At 39.1% G+C, this 27580-nt stretch overlaps 1 protein-coding gene and 1 long non-coding RNA gene across 3 annotated transcripts in view; one reads left to right on the plus strand and one right to left on the minus strand.

The window, feature by feature from the left end:
• Positions 1 to 422: 422 nt before the first annotated feature.
• LOC134494414 (uncharacterized) lies at positions 423 to 23069 on the minus strand. Its single transcript, XR_010067673.1, has 3 exons — positions 22982 to 23069; positions 22591 to 22867; positions 423 to 691 (listed from the first exon to the last, which is right to left on the minus strand). It is a non-coding gene; the product is annotated as an uncharacterized LOC134494414 (long non-coding RNA).
• The window catches only part of GRHL2 (grainyhead like transcription factor 2), an 85372-nt gene continuing 80619 nt past the window's right edge, over positions 22828 to 27580 (plus strand). The window contains exon 1 of one of the 2 annotated variants that reach the window (XM_063299571.1): positions 22828 to 23079. In XM_063299571.1, the coding sequence (XP_063155641.1) occupies positions 23060 to 23079 (20 nt within the window). In that variant the 5' untranslated portion in view covers positions 22828 to 23059. The remainder of the gene's footprint in view (positions 23080 to 27580) is intronic. The other variant, XM_063299570.1, reaches the window with a different exon arrangement.

The raw sequence follows: 27580 nt of genomic DNA on the forward strand, positions 1-27580 counted from the left end.
TATTCACTGCTTAATTTTATGCCTGGGTAAGTGTAGCATACAAACTGCAATTTTCTCTCATTATGTTTATTTTATTATATTAACTTATTCAAAACTTTTTCAAATGTTCCTAAGTAAGTGTGTTATCCCAGTCCGTAGTAAACCCAAGCCATAACAAGACAAAAACAAGGAGGCACTGTAGGCACAACTAAAGGGCAGGCATCTCAAAATGCAAGGGTTGTATTTAGGATTGCACATAAAATACATCACAACAAATTTTCAGAATGGGCAAACTTTGAAGCAAACACATCTCTCTCAGTTGCTTCCTATTGCGAGCAAGCCAATATGATCTTATGAACTCCATCTCCACTGATTTTCCTAAATCATGACTCTAAAGGGAGTTTTTCTCCAACTTTAAGCAAATTCAAGTCTCTCACTTTTTAAAAATTTTCCCTCCCTTTGCATTAGCAGAGTTTCATCCTCCTGTGGCAGATGCAATGAGTGTTTTCTTTTCTGAAATGAATCATAGCTCTGTAAATAATATAACTTAAACTGCAGGTGCAGGAAATGCTGATAGGAAGCAGTTTGACTCATGCCTGCCCCTTTTGTGAGAGATAGCAGGGAAGCCTTTTTATTTCCTGAAGCGCCAGAATTTAAACCCACTTGAAATCATTTGGATTACAGGAGTGCCGTGATGAAAATGGTTTGGTTTCTGGAAAACAAATGAAAAGAAAAGTCAAGCATGTCATTTTCTTCTGTAATAGACGAATTTCATCAGGTTAGTTCAGGCTTGCCTACTTTATATTCCTCAGGCCATAGAAGGGGGGATTTAAATAATAGATAAACAGCACTTGAAGTAACTGAAGTGGCCTACGAGTAAGCTACATCTTCCATCTTTTGACTTAGTGGCAGTGAAGATGAGGTAGGGCAGACTGTGAACCTTTGTATCTCAGGGGACCAACTTCTGTCACAAATATACCCTCCTCCAACATGAGAGGCTAAATATGACACTCGACAAACTGATGGGTGCGTGCTGATCTGGATCAGAACCACTATGAATGAAATGGGAGAAGGCTGTTTCCCTCCATCCCTTAGTCTTATTTCACCACCAAGAAACTTGCTCAATGGGAAGGAGATGTTTTATGCACCCAAGGGAGATGAAAAATGAAAGTCACAACACTTGTCCTGTTTCTACCTCCATGTCTGGAGGTTAAACAGCAGAGATAATCCCTCTCTCTTTCTGGGTTTGGATGACCTCTAATGCCATGCAAACATGGGTGATTAAGATAAGATTAAGATAATCATGTTATGACTGAGATATCATGCAAACCAGGTCTAATAAACTCATCCTGATGCTACAACCTGTCTAAGCAAATCTGCCTGGACTTGAAGCAAATGTCACCAAAATCAGTGTTGAGAGCAGAAATACAATAGTGTGTCCAATACTGCTGTCCTAAGCAGGGACATTTAAACTACAGGTAGTCCTTGTTTAGCGACTGCCTCATTTTGTGACCATTTGCAGTTACAACGGTGATGAAAAAGTAACTTTATGACCAGTCCTCACATTTACAACCTTTGCTAGTCTGTAAAGCAAAGGAAAGCTGAAGTAAGATCATAAGCACAGTTGTGGTTTCACTTAGTGACCACTTCGCTTAACAACTGAGTTGCTGATCCCAATTGTGGTCGCTAAAAGACTACCTGTATGTTTTCACTTACTTCATATTGATTGAACATTTTTATAGAATTTCAAGCATTCCATAAAAAGTAGAAGAGTACAAAACCCTTGGTTTTGTGTCATTTCTTAAAGCCATAAATAATGCTGGCCTTCCATTCCAAGCTCAGACAACAGCTGAGCTCCTAAAGAAGAATTGAAGGAAGAAATTGAGAACTATCATGGCAATTCACAAGAGGTGATAAATTCAACATTAAGAAAGGGGTGATCCTGCTAATGGGTAATAGGAATGCCAAAACTGGAGAAACAGAAAAACCTGGAATCACAAATGATTTGGATTAGGTAAATGCTACAATACAGGAGACCAGCAGAGTTTTCTGAAGAGAAGTTTTTGTTTACTGACAACACTTGCTTCAAAAAACACAAACAAGGTTCTTTACATTGGCATCACTGAATGGATAATATGGGAATTAAACTACACAATAAGAAACAGGAGATGGAGAAATGTGATCCAGTCAGCTATGACATTTCCAGGTGTGATTGTGGAACAGACCATGAATTACTGATGTCAAATATATAGATTAAAGTTTAAAAAATAAAGAAAGTTAAGTCTGCCAACATATTACCCGGAGGACATATAGTTGGAATGGAGCTACCAGATCTGGGCTGCAAAAATTCGTATGACCACTGTCCAACCTTAAAAAAAAAAACCCTAATTCTTTGTTGCTTATTTATTGGTTGTCAGGATTTTTACAACCCAGATTTTCTAGTCCTGGTCAAAATAAATGATCAGTGCAAGGAACTGATTTAGTATGCCAAACCTAAGTGAAAGTAAACCTAAGAAGTTGTGCAAAGAGATAAAAGACACTGTGAAAACCAAAGTAGAAAAAAAATGCCAAACTGTCAGAGAAGAAGTTCCAAGTAGCTTTCAGAACGAGCTTCGTGACATCTAGGAGAAATCAGATTAAAGCCTTGAGCAATGAAGGACCAATGATGACAGAACACAGACTTTTAACATAAACAAGAAATGCCAAGAAAAGATACCTCAGTCAAGAATGTAAACAGAGGATTATAAAATATGAAAGAAAAATTAGACATCTTCTTAAAATCAGAGAAATAACACACAAACACACAAATTACAGCTAAGGTAGGAATACTCAAGAGTAGTCACAGAACAGAACAGAACAGAACAGAACAGAACAGAACAGAACAGAACAGAGGCAAATGTGGTTAATGGAAGATGAAAAGCCTATACTGAATCCTTTATAAATTGAATGACAGAAATCTTGGTAGAGGGAGAATATATTCAGAACCCATTCCACTAGAAAGTAAGGTACAACAGACAATGGACTACCTGTCAAATAGAAAGGACTACGCACAGATGAAATACTAACTGAACAGTTCAAAGCTGTTGGTAAAGACATACTGTAGTTGAAGTGCTAAAAGCTCTGTGTCCACAAATATGGAACAAGACTATGAGGCCTAAAAAACGGAAAAGGTAACTGAATGTTCCTAAATCAAAGAAGGGAGATGACAAGAAAATGCACCATCACTGGATTTGTTCATCACCTAAGCTATGTTTTGCCTCAAGTTCTTACAAAGAAGAATGCAGCTGTACAATGAGAAAGAAATGCCAAATGAACAGGCAGCTTTCAGAAAATGCAGAGCGATACAAGTTCAGATAGCTAACGTGATGGCAACATAACAAAAGAAAAAGGGAAGTTGCTTTAGCTTCAAACTATTAGTGTTTTGACCTCCAGTTTTGATTCGAATTGTCATCTCCTCCATTTATATGAATGAGACGAAACTGGAATCAAATTTTGAGATATAAAGATAATACCACTTTAATAGCCAAAAGTAAAAAAGACTTAGAACAGCTTATAATGAAAATAAAAATAGTGAACATTTCAGATTAATGATAAATATTGAGGAAAAGATAATATCAAACTGTTTAGTGAACTTAATATCCAATCATGAAAATACAAAGGTGGTAGTTTTGTTTTCTTGGACACAAGAATAGATAAAGATGGATAGCTGGCTGGAAAAGTAAAGATGAGATTAATCCTTAGGCAATGACAGACAAGACAAGGAACGAAAAGGACATTTTAATGACAGCAAAAATCGTAATAGTTAATGCAATAGTTTTTCCAAAGGTAATATAAAACTGTAAAAGCAGGATTCTGAATAAATGAAAGAAGGAGAGATACCTTCAAATTATGGATTCAGAGGGCAGATTGTTACCCAGTGTTTCATGGACTACAAAAAGAACCAGGTAGTCAGTCCTGTACCAAAGAAAGATTGACTTCTCTGTGAGCCAATAGAAATTCACATACTTTGGGCATGTGATGTGAGGGGATGAGGAAAAACTACGCCTGGCAACACTGAGGGAAATAAAAGGGGAAAATAATGGATAAGGTGCATGAACAGGCTCAAAAAGATTATAGGAATGTCCTTGGAAGACTTATAACACTGCATTTGTCCAGTCTGTTGAAGTTGAATCTGCACTTAACATAAAGTTGCAACTTTTGATCAAGTAAATGTTTAATTAATAGACCTTTTAATTAACTGGATCAAGTTGATTTTAATAGAAGCAAAAATAACTGTAGATGGCAGATACCATCTTAAGAAAAGCATTCCTCCTTCAATCCCACACAAATGGTACCTCTGCTGAAACAGCAACTGCTGAGGCACAAATATGCAGCACCCAAAAAGGAAAAAAAATGTGTTTTACTTCTAAACTATTTGGGTGGAAATGCAAATGCAGAGAGATTTAATCACAGAAAAGTCACTGGTTAACTAAGACTTCTTTAATGTACTGACAACCGTACATATAAAATGTAATTGTCTGTTGGGAAAAGATGAGGACATTTAAGGGGCTTGGATGACATTAGAATCGTTTTGAAAATGGGCAGTGATTTAATTTTGTTACCTACCTAAACCCCTGCAACCTCTTCTCCAGTTTCCCCATGGCCATCATAAGGATTGCTATTTAATATTAAGACTTAATGCCTGGGTTTACTTGCTGCTTCTTATCCACACCCCCTCCTTGTGCACTATGCCTTGTAGAGTATAAATCTGCAGACCAAGACTGCTTGTTTTGACTGTTATGCCAGATACTCTGGGATATTTTTGGCTGAAGAGCATGGTAAAAATGCATTAAGTAAATTTAGAATAAATTTCTGAAGGGCATATATGGTAAGCCCTCAATTTACCAGACCTCAGTTTAGCAGCCTTCAGATGCGATAGGCAAAATCCCAATAATGGACTGAATGGACGTCCTCCCCGCATTAATCTGGTAAATACAGATTTATTTTATTGATATAACATGACTATATGTTTCAAATACTTGTTCACTGAGAAAAAATCCATATATGCTACAGATTATATGTATATATGATGTTTGTGAGTGAGTGAATAGGTGTACATTTTGAATCTGAACCCCAAGAATAAGAAGGTTGTATAATGCAGCATCAGAAAGCATTTTGGAAGAAGTTATATGAAGCTTTCACTCCTTCCCAGGCACTCCAGCAATACAAAGCAAATAGTTGCTCTGATGGTTTCTTCTAATGCAATTAAAATGTGAAGCCAAGTTTCAAGGGGCTCTGGAGAGGCAATATTAAATGCATCAGTGGTTCATTTCACTTCTCAAGCATACTTTAAAAACAACAGGACGTATCTTCCTTTCAAAATAGTTCAATCCAGGCCCAGAGTCAGGCTGTAATTCTACACACAAATAATTGGGAGTACGTTTCATTGAATTGAATTCAAGGGCACTTCATTCCAAGTGATCAAGTGTGCTGTTCATTCAGTGAAATCTCCCATTTGCCAATGGCTTGCAGGAGTAATTATTATTAAGAAAACTGGGAGGAGGGAATAGGATCTCCTCAGGCTTTTTTAAATTGGACATCCCTTAAAACTATATATCTATCACTGCAAAATCTTCCAAGTAAGATTTTTGTTAGGCTTTTGGTTCTCATTCTCTTATTGTCTCAAGATGCTTTGACATCCTCTGCATCAGGGCAAATTGTATGTATATGTATATGTATATGTATATGTATATGTATATGTATATGTATATGTATATGTATATGTATATGTATATGTATATGTATATGTATATGTATATGTATATGCATAATATGTGTATGTATGTGTCTGTGTGTTTAATTTTAACTGGAAATAAATTGTTGGGATACTTAGTTGGACTGCAACAATCTATAAGAATAGTAAGTAAACAAACAAGGCAAGATAAAGGCATTCTTGTGCAAAATGAGAAGATGCTCGAGAACCCCTGTACTATCAGGGATATACTCTAAGTTTGCATAAGGAACAGGGGCTACAATGTGCAATTCCAGGTTGACAGGATTGCTGAACCAACCCAATAATTGACTAATCAGAACCAGAAAAAAGCTTCTTTGCAGGTCAAGTTGAGGAAATCTCTACAGAAAAAGACCAAGTTTCATTCGTTCAGTTTGTTTATATCTGTTGACCTGTCTCCATGTTACACAAAGCCCTGGGTTTGCTGACCACAGTTTGTTGACTCAGCTATAATTGGCTGTTTGAGTCCATCAGGCTAAGCCATGAATCCTCCTTTTAAACCACAATGGCTAGTTTTGCAAAACACACAAAACCAAGTAAACCACAATGCAGCTTAGCATGATGTGTGTGACTCCACAGTATTGCTTCTTCCTCTGCTTCAGCTACTACCTCAAGGTACATCCCAAATCTAGCTTTGTGCATGAATAAGATGTATTTATTTAATTATGTTAAATTTATATCCCATCTTTCCTCTAAGAACTCAAGGCAGCATACATAGCATACTGCCTCCTCCAATTTTTCCCCATAACAACAATCCTGTGTGTTAAAGAATATTCTGACCCAACGTCACTTCCATAGCTGAAAATGAACCTGCATCTCCCTGGTCCTAGTTCAATGGTTTAACCACTACACTATACTGATTCAATAATCAGCAAAATTTGATCCCAACTAGTGCTGCAACAAAGCCCCAGTCTGGCAGAATTCAAACTTCAGATAAGCTTGTTTCATTTAATATTTAATTTGGAGAAAACGATAACAAAGAAATGTGTGACATATTAAATACTGTCAATATCTTTCAAATATTGCTATAGAGAGCTAATCTAATTTTGTGGTTAAACGGATAGACCAGACACTTGGGTTTAAATCTCCATGCAGACATAGCTATCACTATGGACTAGATCAGCGTTTTTCAAACTTGGCAACTTAAAAGATGTGTGGACTGGCTGGGGAATTCTGGGAGTTGAGTCCACACATCTTAAAGTTGCCAAGTTTGAAAAACACTGGACTAGATGGATGATACAACCTAACATATTATACAGGAACATTGTGAAATAAAATGAGAAAGGAACCATCTGCTCTAACATATTTGGATGATTAATTTTTTCATAAATTGATTACAGCATGGACACTCCAAGCAAATCTTTTGTTCACAGTGCTGAATTAGAAACATTTTAAGATTTATAAGCATCCCTACCTATCAAAGTACACATTGTACCACATATGCAAAACTCCATTTGGAATGATGTTCACAGATCCGTGAGAGAAGGTAGAAAGAAAAGCATCACAGAAATCCAGTGCACATTACAAATGTCACCAACTGGTGTCCTCCAAACGTGCTGGGCTACAATCCCCACCACCCCCATGTTCACTGTGGATGATGGATATTGCAGCCAAATACATTTGGAGAGCATTAGCCTGTATTGTTTTGTACATTAATAATGCTCCAAGACATGATTGTTCGTTCCATTCATTTACTAACCAAACAGTTGTTCATCTTACCAGACCAGTAGGAGCAGAGAAAGGGGAGGGAGCCAAGAGCCTTGTTCTTCCCTCCAAGTCTCTTTCTTATCTCCTCTGCCACTATTTATTTTGCTTCTTTGCTGTGCAAATAACCAACCACCTTCCAGAGGGGCTCAACCCAGCTCTTTTATGCCCCGCAGTCATGACTATGCCTTTTAAAGGGAAAATTGATTCTTTGGAATGCTGTGCGCGCACATACTTATCTGAGCCCTACAGCCCACACCTGTTGAACAGGTAAACCAGATCCTCAGCAATGGGCCTCAGCGACGACATTCCAGCTTGGCAAGCTATTACTCTCTAATTGCTACCTGTCAAACAGGTAACCTAAGCTTTTGAACCAAGTCCAAACAAGTGCATGTTCCCACGAAATCCTAAACTTCTTGACCTTTGACCCCAGCACAGGGTTACAAATAATTTTAAGCAGGGGAGGTTGGAATATATGAAGGCACTCCCAAATGGTCACCAAATACTTCCCTTCTACTTGCAGCCCAAACAAGCTGGCCAACACCCATATTTAAGGGACACCGGGCTCCAGCAGTATGCCCGAACGGCACAGCTGTTCCCTAAATGCAACCCTGAAATGCTTCATCTGCATAGCAGCTGGAATTATCGACAAGTTGCCTTCTGCTTGACTCCCTGGTGCTGCAGTGAGAATCTGTCAAGTTTCCCGTGGAGGAACAAGTCCCCAAAGCAGTACTTGGGAAAGGTAGAACAGGCACTTCTTGTTCTTTTCTTCCTTCCAGTTCAGGCTTGCCCAGCACAAAGTAGCAAGGCACAGTCTGCACTTGCTTTAAATAAATGCACCTCCAAACAGAGGCTTATGCAACAGCTGCGCTATTGGGCAACTAACTTACTTTCTGTGCCTTTTCCACAGTAAAAATGAATATCAGAAAACTGCATTTACCCCCATCGTGGCACCTCGTAATTATGGGAACAGGGTGGCATTCCACCCATAAGACATTTTGTAGATAAATCCAAGGGCTTGAGAGATGTTGAAAAGGGGCAAACGCTCTTTTGCTACATCAAAGAAGCACCTCCCCCTAATACAAGCCAGAGGTGCGCATCATTTGGTAACACATAAATAATGGTTCATGTTTAATTTGTTTAATTATTTGGTTCAAATAAATAAAGTTCATGTTTAATTTCTTATGAAGTGAATGCCAAGAGTAACAAATGGTTACTAATTCTGATACCTCATTTGTGTCTTATCAGAGCAGGGTTTCTCAACCTTGCCAACTTTAAGATGTGTGGACTTTAGCTCCCAGAATTCCCCAGCCAGCCTTCAAATTCTTCTGGAAGTCCAGGACCGAAGGGGCCTGCCTCACCTCTGGGGGCAGAATGTTCCAAAGGGCAGGCACCACTGCAGAGAAGGCCCACCTCCTAGACCCCGCCAAGTGGAATTCCCTGACGTCCGTAGCATGCCCTCTCTGCATGACCGGGTGGGACAGGCCGATGTCATGGGGATGAGACGGTCCCTCAGGTAGCCTGGCCCCATGCCATGTAGGGCTTTTAAGGTCATAACCAACACCTTGAATTGGACTCGAAAGCAAACTGGCACCCAGTGCAACTTGCACAGCAGTGGTGTCCCATGTGCCCATCTTTGGGCACCAATAACTGCCTGCACAGCCACATTCTGGACCAGCTGAAGCTTCCGGATACTCTTCAAGGGTAGCCCCATGTACAGTGCATTGTAGTAGTCTATATGGGAGATGACCAGGGCATGAGTGACTGTTCAGAGGGCATCTCAATCCAGGAAAGGGTGTAACTGGAGCACAACACGAAGTTGCGCAAAGGCCCTTCTGGCCACAACTGCCACCTGCTCTTTGAGCAGGAGCCGAGAGTCCAGAAGGACCCCCAAATTCCGTACTGGATCTGAATGGGGCACTGCAACCCATTTGCAAGCAAACATATGAAATATGGTTGATCCTATCTGTAATTAATTCAGGATCCACATCTTCCTTCCTTCCTTCCTTCCTTAAATGTCTGTTTGATCAGCTATAAATATGATTTAAAACACATGTAGGCTGAAATCATACAATAAGTTACAATTTGATGATAAAAAGGAGATCTTAGAAAGTCCTTTGGTAGGTTCTATTTTACCCCAGTGCAAGATTAATAATCAGATACAGGGCACCAAATGCTAATACAATTATAGCTACTGAGGTATCTACTATAACTTTTCTTTCCATTTTACAGATTGTACAGATTTTATTTTAAATTAAGAGCACTTTGTACCTTTTTAGACCACCTTTGCTAACACAGCAATAGCCAATAGGGATGGAATTACAACCAAGCAAGTGTCTGGGTCTTCTAACGGTAGACAAGACTATATCTATTTCTTCCTTCATCCATGATTGCTTATGCTGGTACTAGCAACACTGTGAGAAGTTTATATTAGTTGTTTACGAGAATTATATTTATCCAACAGATCTAAGGGCAGTGCAGATAATCAGATTATGCTGCCTTCAACTAATCATAAATTCAGCTAAATCAGTAACATTTATGTAAGATCATTCTACTGTATATGTCATGAGTAAGGATGGCGAGCAGGGGGCTCCCATCCAGACTGTCAAGCGCATGCGTAGCACTGAGGAATTGTTCAGCCATTCAAAGAGACACAGATTGGGACCGCCTTAACCCTTGGGGGTTATATGTCTGGGTTTTTCCCACGCTTCTTCAGTTTGTTAGGATTCCTGTTAAGTACTAGCAATAAATATTAGAGACCAGTTCATTGTCTCAGTGTGTTTCCTGGTTGTTAGGACAGTATATCAGCTTACATGAGAATATGGAAATTTAGGTAATGTTATATGAACAGAGTTGTTTATCATACTTCTGATTTCTGATTATGTCAGTGAAATTCCAGAATCAGGCTTGGTTTAAAACAGAAGCTGGGCATGTGAAGATTATCTGTCTGTGTTGGGTCTCAGTGGCTAATGCTTCTGTAAGGTTTATCAGCCCCTATGAGTTCAGGCATGGAAACTTGCTTATGTTCCCTGATACACTGTGTACATACGGGCTGTTGAAATGTGACAATGACCAGGAAGGGCAAATTTGCAGGTTTTTATTTTTATTTATTTATTTGCAACCCCATTAGTACTTTTAAATAGTGCTTCACTCTTATTTGCATGCATGTAGGAGAAGAAAAAACCATGTGACAGCAATAAGGTATTTCTACTACTGCTGTGAGTTCCCCATGGTTTCAAAGCTGTGAAATGCCTCTGTAAGCTTTCAGCACCATGTCTACTTACAGAGTTGATTGTTTTGTGAGTTGGGTACTTTTAATTTCCCCCTATAGTTTTCTGCTGCAAAATGCATTTAATTGTTGTTAGCAACTGTAATATTTAATTAATAGTTAATAGTTAATCACATGGGTCTCTCCAAATGTGCTAAGCTTGATTTAGGTGGGGCCTGGGAGGGGTGCAGTCAATTGTCAGCTCCTAATTAGTGACTAATCCTGCAGAGTGATATTCCCACACATCATCAAGACATCACTAGGTGACTTTCCCAATTAGCATCCCAACATCAAAATAACTGAACAGTATGAATTTTCTTACCCAGGTTTCTGGCCAGTGGAGATTAACTGTAGTAATCAATTGGGCTACATATGCAAATCAATTGTGTAGAAGTTTGTTGACACAAGCTAAAACAACCATAACCACAGGAAGAAGTTAGAAACATTTATCTTCAACCGGGAAGGATGTGTTGAAAATTCCAGAGTCTTAAACTGTGCTAATAAATTGCAACTTCCTATAAAAACTATTAAGGAAATCTGGAATACCCTTCCTCAACCAGACAGATTCCAGGTGTTTGGTGGGAATTTGGGGAACTGTTGTTGTAACGCACCTATGGAGGACACCTACTTGGAAAGGATGGTATCCAGCAAAATTTCCTTTTGGGTAGGATTGTTCCCAGAGGTCTTCCCCATCATGGAAGTGGAATGCTGAGACACTTGGAAGGCTCTGAAAGGAAGCCTGGACTGAAAGGGAGACTGGACGGGCCTATTAAGTAACATGTTCAGAAGTAACATGCTTCTGAATCACAGTTTTTATGGGCAACAGCAGAGAGGGTTCTTGCCTTGTTGCTCCCTAGACAGGTTTTCCAGAGACATCTCCTTGGCCACTTCAGAAAGGACTCAGACCTGGAGGTGTCTTTGCTTTCCTTTCCTTTTTAAAAGTTTAAAAAAAACATAGGAAACAAAGGTACATCCAATTTTGAGTCCTCCACTAATTCCCTAGATTCTTTGGGGAAAATCTAGGGCAGTTATGGCAGTATAAAAGCTGAAATGAGACAATCAGTTAAATCAGTGACTATCTGTGCTCTAATTAAGTCTCTCTATCCCTGTTTGCCAACATTTCCTCTGATTTGGGGCATGCATTCTGTCTCTGCTACAGTATTTGCAACCATCAGTTATTAGGTCTGCAAGCTCCAGATGCCTTGAAAGCAAATACAAATCCTTTGGCTACTAACTACTCCCCATTGTTTATCTGTTTGTTACTCTGCTCAGATTATGGGGGAAATTTTCAGGGAAAGTAGGAGATGAAGAGGAACTGGTTATTCTAGTTAAAAGTTAGGCCGGTAATGGCAAAGCCATATGATTTAAGGAACAATCAAATGGGTGATCCCTCATCATTCCCATATGAAAATTATCAATAAAAGCTAGAGGTGCACAGGAGGACTGGGTGTATTTTAATTTTTTTTTCTTTATGCCATTTCTAACAAACCTAACTGCACAGTACAGAAGTTAATTTCTCAGACTGACTTCTGGGATTATGTTTTATTGATACAAAGCTAACTAAAATAGATCAAGACAGAAAATATCAATTCATTCACTCAGTCTTCAAAGAGAGCCAGTTTAGTCTAGTGGTTAAGGCAACGGGATAGAAACCAGGAGACTGGGAGTTCTAGTCCTGCCTTAGGCATGAAAGCTGGCTGGGTGACTTTGGGCCAGTCTCTCTCTCTCAGCCCAACTCACCTCACAGGGTTGTTGTTGTGGGGAAAACAGGAGGAGGAAGGAATATTAGGTATGTTTGCCGCCTTGAGTTATTTATAAAAATAATAAAGGTAGGATAGAAAATAAATAAAAATAAATAAATAAACTGGATGGTAGATCTCAGCTTCTTATTCTTATTCTGACCTTGAGTTATCTTATTCTGCTATATATTATTCAAAGGATATTAGAGGCAATATAAATCTACTTTGCATTTTCATAATTTGTACAGCTGAAAGTTTTACCTTGATAGTAAATCAATTTTCTTTGGGAGAAAATGATTTCATAACGTGTGTACCTTCCACAAAGGGCAATAGGAAAAATAAAGGAAGAAAAATCCAGTGTCTCTGGGTGGCACCCAGGATCAATGTTATGTAAACAGTGAGGTAGTTCATACAAAGAAATTCCAAGAACAGCCAACTACAGTCTATACTATACTAGAAACAAATATGCACATTTCTTCCTCTGTATGTACCATGTAGACATAGAGTGCTCTTAGGGTGCAACAGAAAATACTGCAACATTTGCCTCAGTTAATGATAACTTTTGCTAAGAATCTAAGAATATAAACAGTTCGTTTTAGCTCAAGCAACAAGTATTACACAGTCTACCTATCCTGATTAGCAAGGTCCCCATGTTCCTACTCTGTGGTCTTATCTACATCATCTGTCCCCACTGAGCTTCATTTCCCATTTAAAAACCATCCAACCAGCTTATCTTTCCACATGGCTGAAACAATATTAAACAGGGGGCCAGAGGTACTTTGGCTTTTGAACTGAGCCAGTGTCAGGCTGTTGCAAACTGCAGTCAAAAAGCAATTTCTGATTTAGCATTTTTAGTGCTATCTTCAGTTTTTACCCTGAATTTCACTGGGTCTGAGAATCCTTCTTTAATCTTGTTTATATGGATTTTTCCCCCCATCAGAAGAGATTTTTCTAAGAAAAGGCAAATCAAAATCTCATAATTCATGTTGCCTATTCAGAAATCTTTTATCACTTCAAAACTGGGATGAAACTACAGGTAAAGCCTATTTTTTCATATATGTGTTCCTCTAATATCTCCTTGAATTCATAGTAATACCAAACCAGGAAACAAACAGCAGTTCAGGTCAAGAGAGCTATTTGACAGGTGACCAGTTTTTGAAAGTGGCTAACATGGAAGGCTTAACCAACTCCAAATAATTATTCTGAATATGAGGTGGAAAGATTCAGCAATACCTATAATGGAGGAATGGTTTGTGAAGATGATAGAACTTGCTGAGATGGCCAAATTGACTCCTTTGATCAGAGAAAAGACAGTATCTATTTACTGATGACTGGAAACCCCTTATGGACTTTTTGAGTAAAACAGAAAAAGATGAACTTATGATTTATGTTGATCATTAGACAGGATAGATTATAGAAAGAAGAGAGTCATAATGTAACTTTAGAGAAAGAGGTAAATTTATAATTGTACTTATAACTGCTGTAAAGAAGATCAGATGCCACTTCTTTGTAACTTTTCTTTTTCTTTTTTCTTTCTTGCACTTTTAGCTTTCTTTTTTATTTCTTTTTCTTTTTCTTACTTTATATTACTTTTTATTAGTTTTTATCTTCATTTTTAAAACTTTTAATAAAATTATTTAAAAAAATGAATGGTGAAAGGTGAAAGGTCCCCTGTGCAAGCACCGAGTCATGTCTGACCCTTTTGGGGGGACGCCACTTTGGTAATGTTTTCTTGGCAGACTATAGCAAGGTGGTTTGCCATTGCCTTCCCCAGTCGTCACCTTCCCCAGCACGCTGGCTACTCATTTTACAGACCTTGGAAGGATGGAAGGCTGAGTCAACCTGAGCCGGCTACCCAAGAATCCAGCTTCCGCTGGCATCAAACTCAGGTTGTGGGTAGAATTTCGGTTGCAATACTGCCGCCTATGACTCGGCACCACACGAGGCTTAAAAAAATGAATACGAAGTAGAAATCTATCCCCATTCCCTTAGCTACTTAGCAAGAGAGGAAGGTTAAAAATAACAGAAAATATCCAAACCAACCATGATGCTTTGGTGTCCATCTAGACATAATGTAATCAAGACTTGCTATTATTTAGTTACCACATAATAGATTAAATTCATCTCTGAGAGCCTTCATTCCAGAAATAGGACTGAATGTGTCTGTCAACATACCCTTTCTCTGGCCAGACAAAATAATGTTAAAGCCAAGTTTTTAAGAAATATAGCATGCCTCATATTAGAAAAATTAGGCTGCATCACTAGGCATATTGTGTGTGCCATCTAGCTCCAACACATCTTGTTGCAAAGGTGGGTGAATGTTACCCATACAATTTGCAGTGGTGTCTTATGATCCTACAGACATGGTCAGATTGTTAAAATCAACATCTTCTACAACTTTACACATTCATGCACAACAACATGAGATGGAATTTGAATTAAATAAATGAAGATAAGACCTTTTCCTGGATACTGCAAAAAGGGGGGGGGGAGAGCAGAAATACAGTACTTAACTACATCTATAAGAACAGATGCTTCACTGATACTATAAAAATGTGCAGTTTTTCTACTTTGAAATGCAAGTAGTGGCAAAATAGTATTCTGAGTTCATAACATTGGTTTCATAAGTTCTTTTATTAAGCTACCATTGATTTTCCATTTGACAACAAGGAAACTAATCTGCAAGGGCAGTCAACGGACTTGTGGCTGATTAGGGTGCAATCACAAAATAATGCAACCAGCCACTGAAGCAGCCCTGAGAGCTGCCTTTCTTCACAATCCCCGAGTTTGTGATTAAATTAGGAATATTTTCTGAGTATAGAATATGCTCTTATTTCTGGCCCCATCCCAGCTTCAAAGCTACAAGGGCAGAAGCCCCGCTACCTATTATATTCATGGTTAGAACAGCCCCAAGTGATTTTCCTGGGCATTACAAATTAGTTCTTTGTAGTTCAATCATCAACAAAACAGAGGTGGTCATCATTCAAACTTCTCTGGAAGCCAATAATTGACACTGAATTGCAGGTAGGGGAACAAGCTGGCTGATAGAAGAGAGACAGGTCACATCATCCTTTCGTTTATGCCCAACATGGAAATAAAGTGGGCTGCCCCAGAAGGGAAACACCATCCACTATGCCCAACACAGAAATGGCATAGCTGCTACAAATGGAACACAACTCATTGGTCTCCATTGTTGCCACCCAGTGTCTTCATACAATTTTTGCAGGCTACTAACTTTTGTGGGCTTATTTACATGGCTGGAGCAGAGAAAAACACTCACATGCTTCCCCCACTTAGCTGTTGATAAGTTTTGGAACTACAGAAATAAAGGCAAAACTATTACTCCCATTCATTTCTCTTCAATATGCAAACTATTGTTTAACAAATATAACAAAACATATCTTTAGAATGTCTGTAAGCCACAACCACATCAAACTAGTTTATTATTTTTTAAATTAAATCTAGTGGTTTTTTACAAACCATGTAAGAAAACCTAGGTTTTTTTGAAAAAGAAGCAAAGGTGCAGGGAAAATTGCGGCAAGTGTAAATAACCCTGCTTCCTCTGTTTACTTTCTGAACAGGAATAAGGAAGTTAAGTTCTTCAACACAGTCACAGTTTATTTACAAAGCCATCTCAAGAGAAAAAAACCCACACAGCAACTTGAAGCATTCAGCCCACAAATACACTGCATACTACTGAGCACCATTTAGAATCATCTAAGTTTTCCTCAAAGCATCATTAAAAATAGTCTTCTTCAAATTGAGCTCAACCCCAAGTGACTTCATGGACACAGTCATGCAGTTTTCTTGGCAACACAATGGAAATGGCTTGCCATGGTCTACTTCAAGAATGTTTCTTGACTTTCAAGGCTGGCCCACAACTTTGTTATTCCCTGGTAGTCTCCCATCCAAGTATGAACCAGTGGTACCCCAGACAAAGTTAGCCAGGTGCTGCTGCCACCTGCTGAGGCTCAACGTCTCAAGGGATAGATAAGTTCCTCTATAATGAGATGCAATACAGGACACAAGAAGCGTTCATAAGATTTAACATAGCACTGTAACTAAACAGCTCATTCAGGTTTGAAGAAACACCTGTTACAAATTCACTAGGTTACCCTAGTTTTGGAATGCCCAGTATGACACTCTATGGTGCTGATACACCTTTAGTTACCACTCTTGGTGCCTGCTGGGTTCACCTACCCCAACTTACCTTTTCACATAAAAAAAAGTCCAATAACTTTACAAATTAAAAAGAAGGTAGGCTGCAAATCTAAGTTCTGGCCACCGTCATCAATTATATTCTCAGGAATGTTTTGGATCCCATTAGCTTTCTTAGAAAATAAAATAAAAGATAGGCAGCCACAGCCTAGATCTTTGTTTAGAAATGTGGCCATTTGCCCAGAAAAAAAAGGACAAAATTATGCAGGGAAAATAGAGAATGTCCTACAGGAGAGGGGGCTAGAGATGATGCCTGGTAGCATTCTGTTAAATCAGTGCTAGTTATGTCCCCATGCTAATCATTTTGTGAACCAACAAGCCCCTTTCATTTTGTAAAAGTACCCATAACAGAACACCCATAGTTCTCTCAATTCTCCATTTGCAATATAAGGGTAATAATTTCCTTCTACTTACAGATTCTTTTTAGGAATTACAAGATAACACACACAAAGTAATCTGAACATTCAGCATTAGTGATTACTATTATATCAGCTAGTTAGGGCAAAATCTGATACCCTACTTTGAAAATTCACTATTATCTTTTGGCTATATTTAAGCCAACTATTGTTCAGTTCTGGTTATTTTATCTAAAAAAATTGTTGCAGAGTGGAAAAAGTACAGCTTACAACTCATACATCAGAGGATATCATAGCAGCTGTAGTTGAAAATACTTAGAGGGCACTAGGTTGGGAAAGCTAGGCTAAAGACTGGAGTTTTTTGGATTAGGAAAAATATTATTTAGGAAGGAGGGCATAATAGAGGTTTAAAGAATTATGCAGCTTACAGAAAATGCATACAGACATGACCTTTTTCATCTCGTATGATAATAGAACTTCAGATCATCCAATGAAATTGATTAGCAATAGATCTGGGATAAAGAAAAAGAAAGTACTCTTTATATATCTAACAATTTATGTGATGACAATTCTCAGTATACAGGACATACAGTATACTAGTACTGAGAGGTTAAGTGAGCTCCTAATTCAGAGGCACTAATACTAATTCATTATACTTATGTTCTGTCTTTGCTCCAGAGCATGCATAGCTTCTTCCAGAGCATGCAGTTTCTTCCTCACTTTTAATCTTACAAAAATCACTTTAGAAAGATTGATTCTGGAAAGCAAGAGGCTGGAGTAGTTAATGTTTACTCTTACTCAGTAAATTTTTCTTTTCTTATGCTGATGCCACACTCTAAACAGGCTAAATCTCCAGACTGGAGAAGATCAACGAGCACCATATCTATACTATCTCTGGCATTGTTATTTACTTTTTCTACAGGCGCTTCTTGCACTTCTAGCTATTTCTAATACTACTATGATGTCCTTTTCTAACAGACTTACATGATAAAGTAAGTTTTATAGCAACTGAAGCATTCCCTTTGGATGGGAAACATGATCTTAAATACTCAACGAGCCATAAAGATTTACTTACTCGGTAGCTTTAGGCAAGTGATTATGTCTTTCTCTCTAATCTACAATAGTAATGCCTGGGCTCCTTGAAAGAAGGGCAGGATAGGAATGTAAGCCCCCTGCTCCAGTTCAGATAATCATAAAATACATCACTGATGAAGGTGCTTGTGCCTTAAAATGTTTATAGTTAATATATCGCTCTTTCATTTATTTACATTGCAATTGTTTTTATGGTTTTGTTAGTGCTAATCAGCAGACCAAAGTACAACTAAAATTTCCTTTATTTCAACAGAAGAGACTCTTCATTACTGAAGATTATTAGATAACCTGAAATTTCAGAAATATTGATGAAGCAATTACACACACGCACACACATATATAAGCTCAAAGTACAGATATCTAGCATGAAATGTTTATTAGTGTGCCAGGAGAGGCTAGCATACCTAATCCATCAGTCTAACCTCTTTACAGAAAAGGGCAACATTTTAATTACATCAATGGAGAGTATTTTTGTTGTGGTGTTTTACTCATGGAAAGTTACGAAAAAAAGTACTGTTCTTGTACTGTATCTGGCCTTATGGCTATAATAAACAATTTGATGATATTGTTCTTATAATTGCAAGCACAAGGATCCGCAATATCCACATACATGAAGCTCTGGAGAATTCTTTGAAGTGTTAACTGCTGAAATGAGCCTCAAGAATAGGCCCAAAAGTATAACTGGTTTGGTTCAATTATGTTTGTTTAAAATATGGCTATATCTGGTGTAGAATAATCAGTCCCAATTTAAATATTTTAAATATTTATTTTCTTGATCTATAGGCTCAAAGAATAATCTGCACTGAAGGCATTCTGGACTGTCTGCACAGATAATTATGGTACTGAGAAGAGAATTGAATCTAATTCCAAACAGCCTCTACATGTCAAATTTAACCAGTATTGCCTTTGGGGAACACAGTGCTAACAACTGACCATATCAATGACTGATTTTTTTGCCTCCAGTTTCTGTCAACAGTTGCTTATAATAGGCAAAGTTAACAATTTACCACAACAGTATTGTTTAAAGCTAACACACAGCAGTGTTAACTGCTGATGCTGTTGCTTTGAGAAGTAATCCAGGATAACTCGTGTTTGAACAGGCAAGACCTAGTGCCAGGGGATACCAAAGAGCATTCATAAGGCATACTTTAGATCAGTGTTTCTCAACCTTGGCATCCTTAAGACTTCAACTCCCAGAATGCCGCAGCCAGCCATGTTGTCCACACATCTTAAGCTTGCAAAGGTTGAAAAACACTGATCTAAAGTGTTATTGGGGAATCCAGGCCATTGTTCCTAATATAATATCATGACAAGAAACGAGTCATAGTGGTAATAAGCTGTTTTGGTACTGAATGAAGAACTGTAATGAATTGGGTACATTCCTTTAACACTTCATTGTATTTAGTTAGCCATATGGGGACGATGAGAAACAACAGTGTGAAATAATCCTAAACACATCTGCTAGTAATTTCCTTAATGAACTCACTTCTGCATAAATATTGTTAGACTGGGGCAGAAAGTCAGTAATATATCAAATAATTCTATAAAGATGCTGTGATAGAATCATAAACATAGAGAGACAGGAATTTTGCTGTCCTACCTACAGGTTACCTTGGCACCCTCCAAATGCATTGGGATTGCAGTTCCTGATACTCCCAGACAGGGTAGCCACATGTTGCATTAGCCATACATTCTAAATGACAATGTGCTACACATAAAAAGAATGACCACCATTAAGGCAACCTGAGCCATCACAATCAAGCTTCTATCCTCCGCAATGTGCAAAAATAAACCTTCCTCGACCTACATAGCAGCCCCCTTCAAAACAAATTATATAACAAGATGATTGCTAAGTTTCGAGATACATAAAGGATTAACTGTAAGTGCTACCTGTTGCAAAATTAGTAGCTGGCTTTGTGCATGGTGCTCTTTATTGGAAGCTGGCACAAGAGCCTTCAATGACATACTGATAGATAAGCACAAACATATGTAGCCTCCCCTTGGTTAAGAGAACGGGTTGTTCAAACATCTTTCTTCCCATTGTACTTGTTAGCAGCACTGCTTTGATACAAATACAAGCCATTAGCATCTTCATCCCATAGATTTGTTTTAGCTGCTTCCATAACACATAATTTTAGGTACCTGTAATTATAATTTGTAACCTTCATTAAACCCTATTTGAATACCTGATGTTTTTGGTCCCTAAGCAGCAAGCCCAAGCAATACTATTATTACATGGGAAAAAAAAATACACACATGGTAAATTGACGAGAAAACAGTCGCCTTTTACCTTGGTTTCTTTTTCTCGCAATAGAATTATAGCTGTTTGAGAAAGGAAGTAGCCAAAGTGAAAGTATGAGAAACACTGAGATTCAAATGGTAATAAAGCATGCAACCTGCTCTTTAGCATCTCCTATTTTTACTGTTTATTCCATTCAAACTGTGCTCAGGCTTACACATTTACTCTAGTTGCTATTGTAAGCATCACACTATTTTATTCTATTTTTTTGGACAAAGGACAAGACCTTGATTTCTCTTAACATTTGGTCTGATTATGTTTTAATTCACAATGGGGCTGGTTCAGTGAGAAATACTGCATTGGACATGGCTTTTTTTAATGTACAATATGATCCAAGATTTGGTTTTTAAGCTAAAATGCAGCTCGTATTCCCACAGTGTATTTAGAATTAGGATATTAATCCCCAATTCAGGGCTGTTATTCTGAACTAGTGCTATTTGGAAAAATGTTTTATTTAAAGCAGCAGAACTTGACTGAAAAACAAAAAAGTGCTGTAAATTTTAATTTGATATACAAAAGCCATCTAATTTAAGATTATGCTGCCCACTGAAAACATCTAAAAGGCTCTCATTCCCTGTGTTTTGGTCCCAGTATCTTATATACTTGTCTCTGAACACCGAGGTTTAATTTAGTGTCCTGAGCAATAGCTGTTGACAGATTTTTCCTCATGAAGTCATCTATTTCCCCTCTTTTTTCCAAAAGCCATGAAACTAGTGATTATCATCCCATTGTGCAGCTGTAAATTCCATTATTACTTTCCAACTACCCCATAAAAGTTAATAGGGCCACAAGAGATTTTTACTGGCCCATCAAATGATGAATATCAGATGGTCATTTGTCACATCAAAAAAGAGAGCTCATTTGCCTAGAATCTTTATCTGTTCTTCTTCACCACAGCTAAGTGGGCGATTTGCTTACGTGAGTATCACTTCCAGAGCGTTAAGAGGGGTTGACTTCCAAATAAGCATACATGAAATAGCAGACTGAATTGCTTACTTCCACACCATTGATTGACAGGGCCCACAGCAAACATGAGATAGTCTCTCCTGGAAAATGGGGGAAACCTTGCGTTTCGTTGGTGGGTCATGATACATTCACAAGCAACAGATTGCTGTCTGTGGAAATACTGGAGGGTAAACAAGTGCAAAGGACTAAACATGATGGATCCATCCAAGGTCTAGGGACTGGATATTGTTTATTATTGTTCATTCCCACTCTTGAACTTACATAAAACACCACTTTTTAAAAAAGCAAAATAGTGGGTATTAATTTTAATTTATCACACACCTTGCAGTGATGAAGTTTAGGCAGGAAGGCAAGAGGATCTAAATACTGCAAACATTACAGCAACCAGGTGGGGAAATACACAATTCATGTTTATTCTCCTTACCCAAGAAGTAGTTTGAAAGTTTTCAGTTGAAGAAAAGAGGGTAGAGGTGGGTTGCGACTGACTTCCTTTTCTCTATCTAGCTCCATCTAGCTAAAGCCCCCCAAGCAAATCCGAACAAACAGATTTACAACAGAGAGAAGTCGCCTTAACTAGCCCGCTTCATGGCCCTCGGCAGGCCTGCAAATCCTGTTGCGGCAGGTCTAAAACACACGGAACTCCAAAACCAAGCAATGAGTGCCCTTTATGTAACAGGTAAAAAAGGTCTTGTGGAAGAAAGGTGGCTTAAGCTGGCCGTTTCTGTCGCCCAACCTCTTGTACAGGTCGATACAGAGGGCGGACAGGTGTCTGGTGCTCTCCCTCTGGACTCCGGGCTGCCTGTCCCTGCCTGTGGCCTGCGAGGGTAGAGGCGGATAGCGGGGTGATTTCGGGACCCGGAAAACAGCTGCAAGTCAAAGGCGAGTTTGCCAGAGCCGCTCCCCGTAACTCCTGCCCCGCTCAAGTCCAGGCAACCCCGCAGCTCCCTTGCTCTGCCCGTCTTCTCCTCCACCCCCACTTGCGGGACGAGCAGCCAGTCTCCTCGCGCGCCCTCGGCCAGGGAGTTCGGCCTCCCGCGGCTTCCTCTGCCAGGCTTCGCCTGCCCCGCTATCCTAGTGTCCCATTCAACTTCTCTCTCTCTCCCCCCCCAATTCCCCGCCCTTCGCCCCGCGCTCCTTCATCCAGTCCGGCTCCGCTTCCCAGAGGTGAGATCGCTCCGAGTTCTAAGCCAGGGCCTTACCTGAGCGCGCCTCTTCCAATGGCTGCTCACCTGAAGGCCCGCTCCACCCAATCAGCTCGCGGCTCGTCCCTCTCGCCTGCTATCCTTTAGTGAAAGAATCCAGCTTCTCTTGGGAAAGTTACCTGTAGGCGCCTTCAGCTTTTGTTGCTTGGCTGCTCGGTGCCCTAAACCGCGGGGGGAGGGAGTGCAGAAGGGAAAGGCCAGCCAGTCTTCTTTCCACATGCGAGGGGCGGGGAGAAGGGGGCTTTACCTGTCCCACTCCTACCTCTGCGGCTGGCTGAGGGAGAAGTAGAGGGGGGAAAGAAAAGCAGAATTACCAGTAGCTCTGGTTCTGCCGTCCCGGGAGCTCGCTCGCTCTCACACGCGAGCGCACACACACACACACCTTTACCTGCACAGACTTGAAAGTCCAGTTTCACCAGAGAGACTGAGGCATCTGGAAAAGGGGAGAGAGTTCATTGGATCAAACATGTCACAAGAGACGGACAAGTAAGTGATCACAGCCAGCTTGCTACTTTTGCTGCTCCTGAACGGATCAACTGGTTGGTTGTGTTTTTTTTTCCTTTAAAGAAAAAAACAAAACAAAACACGATCTCGGTGGTGGACGCACTGCGATTACATTTCCTCCTTTATACAAGGAATACAGGGGTTAAATGGAACCCACAGGAGAGCTATTGAATTCCACCAACTTCCCCCAATCTCTTTTCCACTCTCCCCCTTTTTTTTTAAGTAATTGGCTCTGGACTCTCTGTCCCTTTCCCAAACTTTGGGGAGATCTTTACTTCTGCGCTGTAGAACTGGAGGACCAATGCCTTCATGTCCTTCAGGGCCTAGATATGAAACGCGATTCTTGGCTTTTGTGTGTGAATGCAACAAAAGAGCTTTTATATTGAATCAGAAACGGCCATCTTCTTCCCTTTTTCTTGGCACTTCTGTATGTGTATTTTGGGATAAAAAGATGTAGAAGATGGAGCCCAGGAATCCTTTATTTCAAGCCATGGGGGGTGCGGTGGGGGAGGGCAGGGGCAGGGGGTGGTGGTTAAAAATGCCCTGATTCCAGAATCAGAAAATAACCATATTGTAGAGGACAAAATGGGGGGGGGGAATATGGGGCTCCCCCCTCCAGTGAGAGGAAGTGATTTTAGGTAAAAATATTGTTTCGGTTTTTCACTAGGTTGTTTGTACATGTGGCATAAAATATTCCACTCCATAATGAAAAGTTATGAATTTCATTTCCTTAAACCCCCAAATATGAGCAAAAACAAAATGCACTTTATTAAAGATGTCAAAATTCTCTGAAAAGCTCTAGGTTGTACATTGGGATACCTTGAAATAAGCGATAAAGCCCACCGTTTAAGAATGTTCATAATAAATCAAACAGCATTAACATTTTCTTAAAGTTCTAACACATCAACGCTGAAGGACACTGTAATCCTGGGGATTGTTGTGTGTGCATACGTAACACTCTTAAGTCTACAGTGGCTTCTCTTGTATTCCTTTCCCCACTTCCAAACATGTGCAAGGTAGAAGAGTTAGACAATCTTGGACGGGCTTCATTCCTCCCCCCGCCCCCAGCTCCCTATGACTCCCTCTTCTTTATGGCAGTTGTTACTGGCTCCTTGTGAGCTTCCTGGTAGCTGCAGATCCTACCAGTGCTAAAGGGAGAAGGCCAGTGTCTTTCAGTGGGCTGCCTCTCAAGATCAGGAATATCAGATTGTATCTTGAACTTTTCTTCTGAGCCTGTGCAGCACATTTGCTATGCACAAGAAGATCATCTCTAGTACACAACTCCTGTTGTGGAGTTGCTGTCCTGGGCTGCTGACCTACAGGTGTGGAAAAAGGAAGAACAAAAGAAGAGGGAGGAAGGGGGATAAAAATCAAAGTAACAATTCAGTTCAACAGGGAAAGGGACCTGACAAATTTTTAACGTGAGAAAGCTGGTTGGTAGGAGGGACTGACTCTCTTGAGCAGTGTTTCTCAACCTTGGCAACTTGAAGATGTGTGAACTTCAACTCCCAGAATTCCCCAGCCAGCATGCTGGCTGGGGAATTCTGGGAATTGAACTTCACACATTTTCAAACTGCCAAGGTTGAGAAACACTGCTCTTGAGAGTTGAGAGTGGAATACATCAAGTTCCATAACTAGGAGATAACTCTATTATAGCAGTTGTACATTGGTCTTCTCCCCCACATTCTCTATCTAGGAGGAAGAAATGTATCTGTGCATGGTCATTATAAGAGGGCTAGATCATCCAGAATAACATGGCATATCCATGGATTTTTGTGGAACTTTCATGTGTTTTAAAGAACGATATAAAATATGGTTGAAGTCTATATTTTCCTACTTTTAATGCATAATGATAACTCTCAGTTGATTTGAGATTGTGTGCCAAAGATGGTTCTGTTTTGATAAAACAAGATGAAAAGGTTTAATCCTTTACATCACCTCCTGGAACTTTTGGAAAGTGGTTTTGTTCTATGTAGCACATTATTTATTATAAAAGTTGGTGTGCCCATTAAAGTCTGGTATGAAGGACAATTGTTTAAAAAACAGATTTTGATCAGTATCTGAGATGTTACGCATATGCCTGGGTTGGTCAAAATGCCTTGAAAAGCATAGGCTGTTCTAGTCGTTTGAGTAGAAGTGAAGAAACTGTGTGTTTTTCTTTTCTCTTTGTTTTTTAATGCTTTGTATTTCTGTAGCTAAAGTAGTCAACCAGATTTTGGTTTAATGCCAAAATTAATTTCTGTAATGTTCAGGCTGCATTCCTATGAACTTTTTATTCAATACCATGTCCCCTGAATTCGTTGGACCAATAAATGTGCTTAGGATTATTCTGCAAGACATATGTGATAGGTAAGGTATTCTCATTTATTTCATGCAAGATTTTATACAAAGTTTTTGAAAGAATTATTGTTTTATTTTTTTATGTGCTACATAGTTGCATTAAGGCCATCAAGTACTTAAAATTATTTGCATATGAAAATAAGGCAAATGAGGTTCCTAACATATTACAAAACTGACCAATAAATTCACAATACCCTTTCTTGTGCACTTTACCCTTTGAAATTATTGTATTGACTGCTACTAATTTTAAATTATTTTGCACCAATAATAGCAACAATTTTTATTACGTTTTATGTGGAGGAAGCTATATTGAAAGACTTCTAATGAACCTTCAAATTCTTTTATTCTCAGAAACAGTTGCATTGAATTTATGGGAGGTGGGAGAGGAAGGGGGAAACTTGACAGGGTGAGACATTTCTAGATTTGAATCTACAACAGATCATAGAGACATTTGTCAAGAGATAGCTATTTCAATCTCACAGTGGATGCAACAACTTTTCTAATTTGATATCCGTCTCTGTTTCCACTTGAAAGCGGCTTCCAAATATTTCTAGCTATTTATTTATTTTATTTGTTATATCACGTTTCCTTTAATCGCTTAAAACGATATGCACAGTTATTCCCCTTTATTTTTATTCTTGCAACAACTGTTTCAGGTTATATTTGACTCAAAGTCACCCAATGATCTGAGGTTTAGAATTTGGGTCTTTCTAATTCAGCCCTCTGATTATTGTACAACAGTGGTTCATTTAGCTCTGAACCATGGAAAAACAAGCAATGGTCTGCATTTCAAGAAGACTACATGCATTTTTAAAAATGGTTTTCTGAAGGTGATGCAGTCTTTATTTTGTGAAAATTAATTTTTCTCCTTGTCAGTAGAAGTATTGCCACTCATGAAAGTTAAACACAAAGGCTATTAGAGATGAGGAGGACATAAAACTCACTTCATACAACCCTCTCTCTGAATATGGATAGAGGCAGTTCAGTAGATACTGCTAGATTCACACACTGCAGTAAGCCAATAAGTAATACGTTTCTGGCTTAATATGATGTATGAAGTGGGGGAGGGTATGGCTGTAAGCCACAGTGAAACCAGGTGAATAAGGTTTGTTATTTCCTTATTTACTGCAACTTTCTTAGCAAGATGTGAAAATAAGGATGCCTGGTTGGTTTGTGGTTTCTTCGGTTAATCTTGATTTATTTCTGTGCCCCGCTCAGGTTTCTAATCAATGCACAGAAATGCAAGGCAAAAACAGCTAAGAAAAGACCAAACCAATAATTGGCTAAACAAGCCATAATCAATTTGCTTATCTGTGAAGCTTCTAGCTTGCTTATTCAGTAAGCAGTTGATAAAATACTGCAACTTGTTCTACTCTGAGCAGCCTTTGAAAAGTACCTAGAAGCTTCAATTGGTGCAAAATTCAGCAGCAAAGCAGGTCACTGGTACACAATACTAGGATCATATTATGCCTGAATTGAGCAATCTGCATATGTTGCCAATTGTTTTGTGGGCACAATTTAATGTGCTGATTTTAGCCTTAGCTAGCTTAAATAGCTTAAGGCCTAACTATCTAAAATTCTGTCATTATAAACTTGTCCAGGCGTTAAGTTCTGCAGGCAAGGCCCTCTTAAAAAGGCTTTTGCCTTCAGAATCCCATTTATTGGGCATTTATGAGAAGGCTCCCAAACATCACAGTTCAGTCTCTGGGAACTTACGTTTGATTCCCAGGTTCTGTCTTTTAGAGGGGACTCAACTAGCACAAACTAAAAAAGCATGGCTAAAGAGAAAATTTTTGATGCCCTTCCTAAAAACGGAAAGTATGGGACCTGAGCTTGACTCCCAAAGATGTACTTTCCCTAGTTCGAGAGAAATATAGGAGAACATCTTCTCCTTTGGGCCTGACACACAGACATCAGAAAATGGGGACATCTTTAAGAGACCTCTCCTGATTCTACTTCTGGACCAGTTCATATAAAGCCAGGAAATCCCTCAAGCAGAAGCCTTGCAGGTTTTTAAAGGCTAAAGTCAACATGTAATTATGATAGTCAACCAGTTTATGAAGGTATGACAGTGTAAATGCAGCCATGTTGACTGAATGATGGCAATCCTGAGATTTCTCTTTTTCTGTTTGCCCATCAGTAC

This window comes from Candoia aspera, chromosome 3 (assembly GCF_035149785.1).
Source record: "Candoia aspera isolate rCanAsp1 chromosome 3, rCanAsp1.hap2, whole genome shotgun sequence".
NCBI classification, from domain to species: domain Eukaryota; kingdom Metazoa; phylum Chordata; class Lepidosauria; order Squamata; family Boidae; genus Candoia; species Candoia aspera.